At 55.6% G+C, this 11,902-nt stretch overlaps 2 protein-coding genes across 3 annotated transcripts in view; one reads left to right on the plus strand and one right to left on the minus strand.

The window, feature by feature from the left end:
• The window catches only part of KLHL18 (kelch like family member 18), a 44,153-nt gene extending 40,374 nt beyond the window's left edge, over positions 1-3,779 (plus strand). Inside the window, exons 8-10 of the mRNA XM_037030571.1 lie at positions 818-922; positions 2,488-2,599; positions 3,290-3,779. Coding sequence (XP_036886466.1) covers positions 818-922; positions 2,488-2,599; positions 3,290-3,676 — 604 coding nt within the window. The 3' untranslated portion in view covers positions 3,677-3,779. The remainder of the gene's footprint in view (positions 1-817; positions 923-2,487; positions 2,600-3,289) is intronic.
• A 3,142-nt stretch (positions 3,780-6,921) lies between these two features.
• LOC118976229 (15 kDa protein B-like) lies at positions 6,922-11,902 on the minus strand. 2 transcript variants are annotated; one of them, XR_005064219.1, is made up of 5 exons: positions 11,634-11,902; positions 10,897-11,001; positions 10,168-10,260; positions 9,414-9,625; positions 6,922-6,934 (listed from the first exon to the last, which is right to left on the minus strand). XR_005064219.1 is itself a non-coding variant. In XM_037030631.1 (4 exons), exons 1-4 carry the CDS (start codon positions 11,805-11,807, stop codon positions 9,485-9,487), a joined length of 513 nt encoding a protein of 170 aa, XP_036886526.1. In that variant the 5' UTR covers positions 11,808-11,901; the 3' UTR covers positions 9,265-9,484. The 2 variants fall into 2 exon arrangements, 1 of the variants encoding a protein (XP_036886526.1); XM_037030631.1 differs by lacking the exon at positions 6,922-6,934 and having other exon boundaries at positions 9,265-9,625; positions 11,634-11,901.

Here is an 11,902-nt window from a genome sequence, read left to right on the forward strand (position 1 = left end):
GGCATTTTCCTGTTTGTCAGACACCCAGATCGATTTATCATCTTCTCCAGCATTAGGTTTGAGAACTGAATTGGGCACCTTGGCATTTGTGTTTAATTTCTTCTGAGGCTTTGCATAGAGCAGACCCCTGGGTTGTCCGTATGAGGAGAGCTTGGTGGGGTGAACAGCGTGGGAGTGGGGCCTGTCTCTGGGCAGCGGGGGAGAGGAGCCCCGCCTCCCCAAACCGCCTGTCGTACGCTGGTGATGGTGGCCAGTCGCAGGCGCAGGGTGCCCGGCGCGTGCACTGTGTGCGCAGCAGGAAGAGCTGTCCTGTCGCCCACTGTGCACACCGGGCTGTGCAGAGCCATGTGCGTAACAAGACACTTGATCTGTGGTGGATTGAAGGGGAAAGCCACGGTAACACAACAGCGTGTGTTGAGGGCCTGTAGGTACAAAGCGTCACATAGCACTCCCGGGATAACACTGAGAAAGTGGGGGTCGGCAGAGGGTCGCTCTTGCTGAGGGATCAGGGTGGCTCTTTGGGGAGAGGGGAATTTGACCAGGGCCTGACAGGAAAGTTAGACCGTGAGCTCAGCAAGGTGGAGCAGAGGCATGTGAGCCCAAGTAAGGACTGAGAAGACTGGGGAGGGGGAGACAGGAGGAATCCAGGGCAGCTCCTTGGGCCTCAGTTTGACACCTTCACGGAGCCGCATACCTGGGGTTTGGGTCTGTTGTAGAAAGGCAGTTGGCGGGCAGGTGTGCGGTCACCTTCAGCCAGCGCGAAGGTGGCCGCAGGAAGCCTGAGGCCCGCCTGCGGTGACAGCTCTGTCTGTTTCAGTGCCATGGGGACAGTCGTGCTGGACGGGCAGATCTACGTCTGCGGGGGCTACGATGGCAGCTCTTCCCTCAGCTCTGTGGAGACCTACTCACCTGAGACGGACAAGTAAGGGCTCCATCTCCCCGGGCGCCTGGGGCTCGCTAAGCAGAGAGGGCGGAGAGTTAGAGCCACGGCTTTTAAACGAGGCTTCCCCGTTGAGGACGGAGCACATCTTAACCTTCTTAGCCCCCACAGAATCTTGCATATAATAGACGTTCATTTACTAACCTCTGGTTAAGTGAATGAATGGTTAAGTACATTTTAGAAACAAGTAGTCCTTATAGACACCAGAAACTTCTGTTTAACACACTGTACCTCTGAGCTAAATCAGCCCGGCGTAATGGAGATACAGGTGGAAGAGGATAAGGAGTAGATGAACACCACTTTCCAGAGTGGGTGGGGTCTGATTTGGAAAAATTTCTGAAGTTCCGTGGTCAAGTAAGTTGGAGGCAGTGGTGTCCGTGCCACCAGAGTCCTGTCTTCCCATAGGCGCGACCGAAAATCCTGCAGCGCAGACCCGCTTAACCTCCTCCCGAGGAACCCCTAGCGTCAGCTTGTGGGATTATTTGTAGACCGTTCTTGGGAAACACTGGCAAAGTGAGCCCAAATTTTTAGTTTCGGTATTTTAATTTTCACATTTTATGTAACAAAATATAAGCATATTAGTAGAGTGGGTTTATCAGGGTGTTTTTAAGCCAATATTCCATTCATTTAACCAATTTATTACATATCAGGCAACAAGCAGAGTGTGTAAGATCGTTAAGTAGCAACCAGTCTGCTGGGCCACAGATGCGTCACGATTGTCCTACCCTGGGGGCCTGTGTCGGGTACTCTTGGGCACAGCCTGAGGAAGGCCTTCACCTTCCCCATGGGGAGAGGGGAGGGGAGGTTAGACCCATAGTGGATAGGTGCTCGTTTAGGCAGGGAGACAGCAAGAAGAGCCTTGGAGATAAGACAGTGCCGGTGTGACTGTGGAGCAGGGGCGGGTGGTGTGTGCCGGGGGCAAAGCTGGCAAGTCGACCAGGGCGGAGTGGTAAAGGACCAAGCAGTAAAGGACCACATTAGGGAACTTGGACTGTGCCTTAGAGGGAACAGTGAGGAGCCATTGGGGGACATGCTGCCCAGGATCCAGTTGAGGACTGTCCAAATGCCAGGCCCCGTGTAAGGGGGCTGTTGCGGTGGTCCAGACGAGAGGCCAGAGCCAGGGGGTGGGTAAGAGCACTGACCAGGAAGCAAACCAGCGGGGAATTGATGACCACAAGAATGTTGAGTTGGCAGAGAAGTCCTAAAAATGCTGAGTTTACAAGTATGGCACCTAGGTAGCTGGCGGCCCCAGTTTCCAGGACTGGGGAGTACAGGGGAGGAGCAGACCTGTAGGAGGCATTGTTCAGGACGCGCTGACTGGAGAGCCTCAGGGAGGGGCAGAGAAGAGCAGCTGCGGGTCTGAAAGCTGGGCCAGAGGCAACAGCTCAAGGAGGCCACGTGCAGGTGGTGGGAGCAGTGACGAGCAGGCGGGGGCTGCCCAGGGCCGGAAGAAGAGCAGCACGGTGCTCCTGAACCTCTCTGAGCTGTCTCGGGGACAGGGACACTGGATCTCATCGCTCCCTTCCCACTTTGGCTCTTTCCTGAAGGTGGACGGTGGTGACCCCGATGAGCTCAAATCGCAGCGCTGCCGGGGTCACAGTCTTTGAGGGCAGGATATACGTGTCGGGCGGCCACGACGGTCTGCAGATCTTCAACAGCGTGAGTCGGGGCTGCCTCTGGGCTGAGGGCTCCTCCTCCTGGAGAGCTGGTCAGAAAGGCAGCTCTCTGGGGAGAACTTCCTGCCGCCTGCCCTTTGCTGGGCAGGGCACCAACTGCAGGTCAGAAATTCTGAGAACGGGAACCAGTGTGCACTGGGGAGGTGGAGTGCGGCCACTCCGGCCCGCCCCGTGTAGTTCTCCTGCACGGTGCTGTGTGAGACCCAACAGTTCTGCCCAAAGTAGGGCCAGTTATACAGAGTGTGACTTTGCAGACAGGTGTAGCCTTCTGCATGATTTGTTTGGAATAAAAACTCCACAGCCATTTACTGGTGGTTGGTCCCTGAGAGGCCCTCAGTGCTGTGGTGGAATGAACGCGCCCTGGACAGGTGTCGGGAGGCCCGCCTCCACCTGGCTCTGTCCCTGCGCAGCAGAGCGGCCTGCGCAAGTCCTTCATTCAGTTTCTTGGACGCAACCGGGAGGGGTCAGAGTAGGTGCTCTCTTACCTGTCCCATAAGCCCAAGAGCAACTGAGGAGACAGCGTCAAAGCCACAGCCCATGCTGGCAGAGCTCCTTGTCCCTGGGCCTCCTGCTGGACTCTGACACCCCGTGGGCTGCCGTGCCCCATGCGGCCACCCCTGGACTGAGCCTTGGCTCTGACCGTCCTGGGCCTGTGCCTCTTTCCCCACTGCAGGTGGAGCACTACAACCACCACACGGCCAGCTGGCACCCCGCAGCCGGCATGCTCAACAAGCGCTGCCGGCATGGAGCCGCCTCTCTGGGGAGCAAGATGTTTGTCTGCGGGGGCTACGACGGTTCTGGCTTCCTCAGCATCGCCGAGATGTACAGCTCTGCGGCGGACCAGTGGTGCCTGATCGTCCCCATGCACACACGCCGCAGTCGCGTCTCCCTGGTGGCCAGCTGTGGGCGCCTGTACGCCGTGGGGGGCTATGATGGACAGTCGAACCTCAGCTCGGTGGAGATGTACGACCCCGAGACGGACCGCTGGACATTTATGGCCCCCATGGCGTGCCATGAGGGCGGGGTCGGTGTGGGCTGCATTCCTCTCCTCACCATCTAAGGCAGAGGCTGGGATTCGGTGGGGCAGGGATCTGGTACAAACACAGGCACTTCCTTCCGGGGGTGGGCCTTCTCGGGAGAGGCACGGGCCAGAAGACCAGGTGAAGTGTGAGCTTGCCAGAGGTACAGTTTTTCCAGGTGCTTCAGTCCTCCCTCACTGTGCTGCCCTGCGACCTTCAGGTCTAGGTCATCATGGTGCACAGCATGGGACAGAAGCCCGCCTGGGCCCCACAGCTGGTGACACATGACTGCTTTGATGGTCCACACATACACAGGCTCCATCCGACACTCCTCCACCCCTGCTGTCCTCCAGCCTTGTGGCCAATTTGTGACGGGGCAGCTGCAGCAGCCAAGCCTGTTGGAAGTCGGGTGTGACTGGGAGAGGACGGCACACTCCAAGTGTTCTCACTGCCTGCAGTGACGTGGCTTCAGCAAGGCGCTGGGTCGCATACGAGCACCTCCTTTGGTCCTGAGCACAGGCTTCTGTCCTCGGCGGCAGGTGAGCAGAGAGAAGAGAAAGAAGTGTTTCCTGTGTCTGACTTTGGGATTTCATTGAGGTCTTCATCTTATTCAGGAGGAACAGAAGAAAAAGAGATACTTGAAAGAAACTGAAGGAAATTTAAAGAAACACTTGAAAGAAAAATACTTTTTTTAAAGTGAACATTTTTTTGCAAGAAGAAAACATTAAAAAAGAAAAGACACTAAAGGGAAATATGGGTTTTAAATAGAAAACCACCCAACATGAAAAGGGCGGTGACCACTCCCCACATTCGGATCCCAGGGTCCTGAGGCCTGGCGCAGCACTTGGGGTTCCCTCTGAGCCCCAGTGTGTCTGGAGTCGGCGCACTCGACTGGTCCTATAGCAAGGTGCTCATGGGCTTGTTGTCACACCCAGCATCAGAGGATGTTTTTAATCATAGGCTTAGTGACAGCTGGATTACTGCCACTGTTGAGGTTGGGGGTGGGGGCTCCCAGTTGGTGGCTGGGAGCTTCGGGTGCCCCGTGGGTACCTCCCACTGCCATTAAGGCTTCATTCAGAGCCCCCACCCCCTGCTTTCATGTCTTTCTTACTCGACCAGCAGGGAACAGCTGATTTGGTCAGACCCTCACTTGCTCATCTCTCACTCCCAGACAGCTGTTCCCATTGTGACGCTTCTGGGCACGTCACATTTGAACCTCTGGGGCCCAGCCAAGGACTTGGTCCTCCCACCAGCCACAGGTGTGTGTGGTCCGTCTACCTGCCAGTCCACTGCTCCTCTGTCCACTTGCCAATTCCAGGGGCCGGGCCTCCCTCCATCCCTGGCAGGCTGGTCAGCAAGCTGGACCTTTACACACGAGCAGGGTCGGCGTTACAATAGAAGTGAAGGCCCAAGGAATCTCTTGCTGCTGCAAAGAACAGGTTTTTGTGTTTCTTCTTCTGATCCTAGCAAATGACCTCTGGAAACACCCCAAACTCCTTCCTTCTCCCTGAGTGGGACCTCCACGTAGCACAGCAGGGCCAGAACAGGAGACACCACGTGTTACCGATGCCCTGGGCAGCGGGGCTGCCCTCCGACCACTGCTGCCAAACCTGGTGTGCTCCAGTGCTTCCAGGAAGATGAGAGGGTGCAGTTGTTTCAGTTCAAGATGAGGTCGTAGGGTCCCTGTCTGCCCTGGCGGTCTGTGCATTGCTGCCTGCCAGAGTAGCTGGAGGCCTGTTCAGAAAGGCCCAATGCGAGGCCTGAGATGTCTTCCACCCTAGGACCACGAGGGTTACAGGGTGCACCGTCGCCATGGACCCAGAGGGAAGTACCTCTGTTACCTGCCACGTGGGCACTGAGCCTCTGCTACAAGCACTTGAAAATGATGTCTTTTTTTGTTTTTAATGACTCGACACTCGGACAGAGTTTGGCCTGAGCTCCTTGAGGAGCTCTCTCATTCCTCACTTCCTCTCAGTTCGCCTGCACGGGAGCTCAGCGGAGGCTGGCCTCTGCGTTTCCCCGCAGAGGGCCATGCTCTGCAGTCCCCTGTCTTCTGTGACTCTGAAGCCACACGGACTGAGCCTGGATTGGGAAGGTGTCAGTGGGCTGGTGAGTCGGCCTTGCTGGTCGCTGGGGTGTGGGCCCAGATTCTGCCGGTGGGGTGCTGGGTCACTGTCCCATGACCTTCTGAAGCCCACTCCCACCCCGAAGTGTGGAAATCACGCTGCTGCACCTGAGGGCATTTCCGAGGGAGACAAAGCCAGCACCTGGGCCCAGACTCTGAGCACAAGTGTGCAGACGGCAGTTGCACACTCACCACCATCAGGGCTCAGGCTGCTGGCCGTTTGCGGGCGGCTGGTGTGGCCCTTTGGTGTCGGAGCCTTTCCTGTAGCACCGTGAGGAGACACGTCGCCCGTGGGTGCTGTGGGAGGGTGTAGGACGAGGAGGTGGGACTGTACTGCGCCCAGTGGGCTTTGGCCCATCCCAGCTCTGAGAGAGCACTGTGACCTCCTCTGTCCTCGGGCTTGTCCCCTAGGTAGCACATGGGTTCATCTGAGCTCAAGCCAAGATGGAGCTGAGGACCGGCCTTTTGACTTGGCCACAGAGATGTGAGTGGGTAGAGATTCTGCGCCTTCCCTGTCTGTTTCTCAGAAAATCTTCCTTCCTTTAATTTATAGAACGCATGTCTTTTAAGAAACCAAAGAGAAATAAAGAGAACACTTCTAATATCTTCTTGCCCTTTCCTGATTTATTTTCTAAGTACCTGTTAGAAGTAAATAATATTTTGCCCTGGCTGGTGTAGCTCAGTGGATTGAGCGCGGGCCTGTGAACCAGACGATCGCGGTTCGATTCCCAGTCAGGGCACATGCTTAGGTTGCAGGCCAGTTTCCAGCAGGGGCCAGTTCCCTGCAGGGGATACATGAGAAGCAACCATACATTGATGTTTCTTTCCTCTCTCCTTCCCTTCCCCTCTAAAAAGATAAATAAATAAAATATTTTTAAAAACACTCTTTAAAAAAAAGTAAATAATATTTTTATTGTAATTTGGTGAAGAAAATACAGTGGACAAAGTGAGAATATGCCTGTGAAAAGGGGAAAGCCAGGTACGGCAGAAGCAGTCCTCAGCGGGACGTGTGTGATTCATAAGAACAGGCTCTGGCGAGAAGCGTGCAGAAGACTTCAGCGTGGTGCGCGTTCGCTCCCATCCAGGCCACCACTTCTCTTGTCCGCTTTTCTTCACTCTGCCGGCACACACCACGGCCCCCGGGGCCATGTGGCTACCGCCTGCTGCAGGGAACCTGGCCCAGCTCCTCTCTCACTCCAGACCACAGGCGCTTAACTTCAGTGCACAGAAGTCACAGGGGAAATCTTTTTTTTAATTTAATTTTTATTGAATTTATTGGGGCAACATGGGTTAATGAAATTATATAGGTTTCAGGGGTACAGGTCTGTAACACGTCATCTGTACATTGTGTGTCCACCACTCGAAGTCAAGCCTCCTTCCATCGCCCTAGATCCCTCCTTTACCCTCCCCTGCCTCGCTGGAGAATTTCTAAACCACGACTCATTTGGAGATGCCTCCCCAGCGCCAGTTCCCTGGGGCTGGCATGCAGTGTGGGGACTCTGGTGTGGGCAAGTTTCCGCTTGAGAACTAGGCTCCCAGGTTTTATTTTCACTTCTCTGAGCAAGGCCACGTCCAGATCTGCCTTCCTGTGATCGCTTCCTGGTTCCTGGGTTATGTGTATTACAAAACGCTTCATTCAGTTTTCCAAAAGTTGGCGTATGGTCAGGTTCATCCATTTGAGTAATGATTACACTTGGGTGGCAGCTTTCTTTGATCAGTTTGGGGAAGGGCATGACAGTCCTACATCATCCCCACCCACACATGTTTGACACATAAACACTGTTGGTTGTCACCTGCTCTTCTCAGGAGTCCCCACAGAGGAGGCAGCATGGCTCACATTAGTATAAAGAAATAGCCTCAGGAGGACTAACTGACCTGGTTCAACTATCTGGTAGTACTGTCAAGAACTGAGACCACATCACACTGTCAAGTTCACCTGAGGGGAACAGTGTCTTTGACCTTGGAAGCAGCTGACCATCCAGCCTCCACACCTCGTGTGTGGAGCTACAGCCCAGTGCTGTGATGGGCTTGGGAGAGCAGCCCAGGCAGCAAGGGGAAGAGACAGAACCACGTGCAGGTCACAGAAGCATATCTTCGGGCTCGATTGTGGGAGAAAGGACAAGTGCCTACAAAGTAGTAACAGCTCTTTTTATTTTTACCTATTTTCCAGAGAAAACAACTGTTTGCTTCCTTACAGGGCCCTCATTTGCCTTTGCTCTCTTGTCTGGGCATGCTCACCTCTCCTTGTCTCAAAATTCATCTCCGTCACTCTTGTATGCCCCCCTGCACCTCCTAACTTCCAAATAGAGGAGGCCTTGGCGCTCAGCCCTGAGCTCTGACTGCACCCACACCCCTCCCTAGCGGATACCCCCTCTGCCGAATGCGAGGAGGGCCTCTGGGCGGAGTCTTCTCCCTGCACCCGCACAGACGCCTATGTCCACCTGGGTACATCCCAATACGACCAGGTGCTGCGTGGGACCCCAAACGGGGTCCCCTAGCTTTACCCATCCTCACAGTGCACCTCTTCTGTCTTCCCAGTTGCTCACTCAGGACCCCAGTGGTAAGTTTTGGAGGAGGGAAGGGATGAGAGCCATTCATCCTCATCTTCATCAGGCCAACCATGACCTACTCGTGTTGATTCCACTTCCAGTCTAATTCTGTCCTTTGCTTCCACGCCGCCACATACCCTCAGCACATTCCTTCATGCCTGGACCAGCACTGTGGCCTCGTGAGGGCCTCCTGTGCGCACCCTGCAGCCCGCAGCCTGCAGGTCAGTGGACACCAGAGTGTCTGTATCGCTTCCCTGCTCGGGTCCCTCCGGAGGCTCCCCAGGGCCTCAGGTCCTGTTCTGTTAGGATGGTTTAGGGGGTACTTCGACAGCTCCCCTAAGAGATAAGTAAGATGTGTGGTGCCCAGTGATGGAGGGTCTGGGGCATGTAGCCCCTCCCTCCCAAGCAGAGCTCTCCTTGGTTCTTTTTTCAAAAAAGAAGGTTTTATTTATTTATTTTTAGACAGAGGGGAAGGGGAGAGAGGGAGGGAAGAAGAGAGGGAGAGAAACATCAATGTGTGGTTGCCTCTCACATGTCCCCCAACTGGGGACCTGGGCTGCAACCCAGGCACATGCCCTGACTGGGAATCGAACCTGCCATCTTCTGGTTTGCAGGCCAGCGCTCAATCCACTGAGCCACACCAGCCAGGGCGCACTCAATCACTTATTTCAGAAATATCTGATTGAGCCTCTCTCCAAGGGTGGGCTGACCCCCTTGGACGTGCCCGCATATGTGAAGGGACATTCATTGTCACAGTGACTGGGCAGGGAGCAGGGGTACTCAGGGTCCTGCACAAAAGGAACACCCCTCCCAGGAGCACCTCACTGATGAACTCATCCCAGTGCCACCTGCAGCTGGCTCTGAAGGCCACGGCTGTGAGAACACACAGTGCCGTCTGGCCACGTTTGAGGATTGTGAATGCTCTGATGAGGGATGAACACTTTTGCCTAGGGGAGAGCAGGGAGGCTTCCTGGAGGAGGTGATTTTGGACCTGTGCCTTGAAAGATGAGTAGGATAGGCCAGAAGCCCAGGTGGAGGGAAGCAGGTGTGCAGAAGCAGAAGAATGTGGATGGGCTCAGACTATGCAGGAAAGGGGGTGCAAACAGGGGAAGTGAACAGGGAGGAAGAGGAGTCGTGGTGTGGATGCAGGGCCTCCCCTTCTTCTCCAGCCGGCCCTAGAAATTCCTCAGGATGTTGGTGATGATGTCGTACTTGGCTTTCTCATACATGTCCCGAACCACAGCTGGCAACTTGGAGCTGTCAAAATCCGGAGTGGCTGCCCCAGGGGATGTGGCAGATCGCTTCTCCCGGAAGACCTGCAGAAGTCATGCTGCGCAGTTACTGCCACCACCCTCACTGATCTGTCACACCCCTTTCTGGCCCTTCCTGTGTCCCCCCTCTCTCCAGGTCGGGATGAAGAGACTGAGGCCCAGGCAGGGGCGGGGGATGGGGATGGGGATGGGGCTGGAGGTGGTGCCCCATCGGGCCCACCCCCTTGGAGCCCAGAGGCTCCCACAGGCCTGGACTCTGGGACTCACTTCCACCCTGGCTGTTCCACTCCCTGGCCAGGAGGCTTCTACCTCTGGCTTCGGTTCTCCCGAACGTGGGATGGGGAGAAGGACCAGTTCCCAGGGAGTCTTGCGCCTCAGAGTAGAGCCAGTGTCCTGCCTGAGAAGGCAGAGGGCCCCTCCCAATCCCCCCCCAGCACCCACTGCCAGTCTTTCCCTGCCTCCCCTCCTGCCAAACAACCCGCCATTCCTCAAAATCCCTCCCGACAACTTGTATTGAGGAGGGCTTGATTGGCCCCATTCCTCAGAGGAGGAAACAGAGGCCCCACATGCCCAAGCCGATGGCTCACTTCTGGCTGGTGACTTTGGACCCGAGGGCAGTCAACCGTCAGGATGCGGAAACGCCTCAGCCTGAAGAAGGCGCCGTTGCAGTTCCTCTCCTCCTGCGGGGCAGAGAGCCAGGAGTTGGAAGAGGTCCAGCCGACCCTACCTACCCCGACCCTGAGCATCCCCTGCCCTCCCAAACCAGAGCTGCAAGCTGAGGGTTGCCCTAGGGCCAGGGTAAGGACTGGAGGTGCACAGCTCTTGTCAGTTACTCAGTGGGAACAAACATCCTTAAATTTGCCTGCCCCAGGGAGCCGTTTGTTTAAAATGGGTGCGTACACCAAAAGACACAGAAGAGGGCTGACACACCCACGGATGGTGACTGAGGGTGACCATCCTTGGGCAGTGGGGCAGCGGGGAATGTTTACCTTGTTTCATTTTGCTTCTCCAGAATTTGTTCATTTTGCTACCATAAAATGGTATTTTTCTAATTTTATAAAAGCAGTTATCTACCATGCATGGTAGTCCTGCTTTTGTTCTGTCTCTATTTAGTCATTTTTAGCATGTGTGGCTTATAATTATAATAAGGATTGAGAGTAATTTATAGTAAGAGAAAACAATAAGGAAAAAAACTGACTTTGAAAAAGGCTGCTATGGTGACACCTATCTAGGCCAGGTGAGGTGCGTGCGGGCCAGCACGCAGCCCCCTCGAAGCGGAGGGCAGAGGACCCCTGCCTCCAGGCTGTGAGACTCACGCCGCCGTCCCTGAAGGCGCATTCCTGCGGCCGCTGTCTCTGCTCGCCGGAGAGGCATTCCGTCTCCTTAACCCTGAAGCTGAGCAGCGTCGTGGTGGTGGAGTTCTGCAGAAGTGGGAGAAAACTGATCATCTCCTTTTCAGAGACGAGGGGGCAAAGGCAAGAGAAGTCACAGTTACAGGCTGGAAGGGGCTGAGCCGAGGTCTGTGCTTTCCACCAAAACCAGGGGCCTCCTCAAGTGGCCTCAGCAGACACTCGAGGGGTGTGGAGCTTTTGGAAACTAGCCGAAGGGTACCGCTTGTAGACCTGGGGGAGTCACTGCTTGTCTTTGTCACTCCATGTCCTCTTCGTGAAGCGAGCACGAGAATGCCCGCCTTGCTCGCTGCCACGGAGGTGATTTGGCCAGAAGGGGCACTGGACGCCCCTGGGGAGGCTCAGGTGAGACCAGTTCCCTTCATGCCTGGCCTTCGAAATACTCCTGCATATTCCTTCAACCCAGGGCCTGAGTGCAGGCCAGATTCCCAGACTCCACACTTCACACCTGGGAGAAGCCCGGAATCTCCCAGCTGGGCCTGAGATTACAATCTTTCCTTACCTTCCAGTGGGAGAAACATTATAACAACAACAATAGCTGGAGTTAATCAAGCACTTTGGGCTGCGTGGGACATTCTCCCCTGCCTGCTACCCTCACAGGCAGGTGCCCCCAGCTTCCCCGGCCCAAGGCCATGGACACTCACCGCGCCAGGCCGTGGGGTGACTTCCAGCAAGCGGAAGAGGGGCTTTCCTGGTCGTCCATAGTTGAAGACCTGCAAGGCCTGGGTGACAATCTCCTCATAGCTCTGGCGTTTGGCCACACAGGCCATTACTGCCATACCTGCCATCAGCAGGAGTGCCCGCCAGGCCCCTGCCATTGTCCCTCCTCTGATCCACTGCCACTTGCTGTCCCTTTTAGGTGCTACTTGGACTGCCTTGCCCAAGGACTCCTGGCGACATACAGGGCTGGTGC

This window comes from Sturnira hondurensis, unplaced genomic scaffold, assembly GCF_014824575.4.
Source record: "Sturnira hondurensis isolate 20B ecotype Veracruz unplaced genomic scaffold, ASM1482457v3 Scaffold0020787, whole genome shotgun sequence".
Classification (NCBI taxonomy): Eukaryota; Metazoa; Chordata; class Mammalia; order Chiroptera; family Phyllostomidae; genus Sturnira; species Sturnira hondurensis.

Excerpts from the sequence above, each read along its gene's own strand:
- LOC118976229 (XM_037030631.1), bottom strand. The coding sequence starts at position 11,807 with ATGGCAGGGGCCTGGCGGGCACTCCTGCTGATGGCAGGTATGGCAGTA. Across the intron at positions 11,002-11,633 it reads TCACCCCACGGCCTGGCGCG|AACTCCACCACCACGACGCT; the intron begins GTGAGTGTCCAT and ends CCACTTCTGCAG. Across the intron at positions 10,261-10,896 it reads GCGCCTTCAGGGACGGCGGC|GAGGAGAGGAACTGCAACGG; the intron begins GTGAGTCTCACA and ends TCTGCCCCGCAG.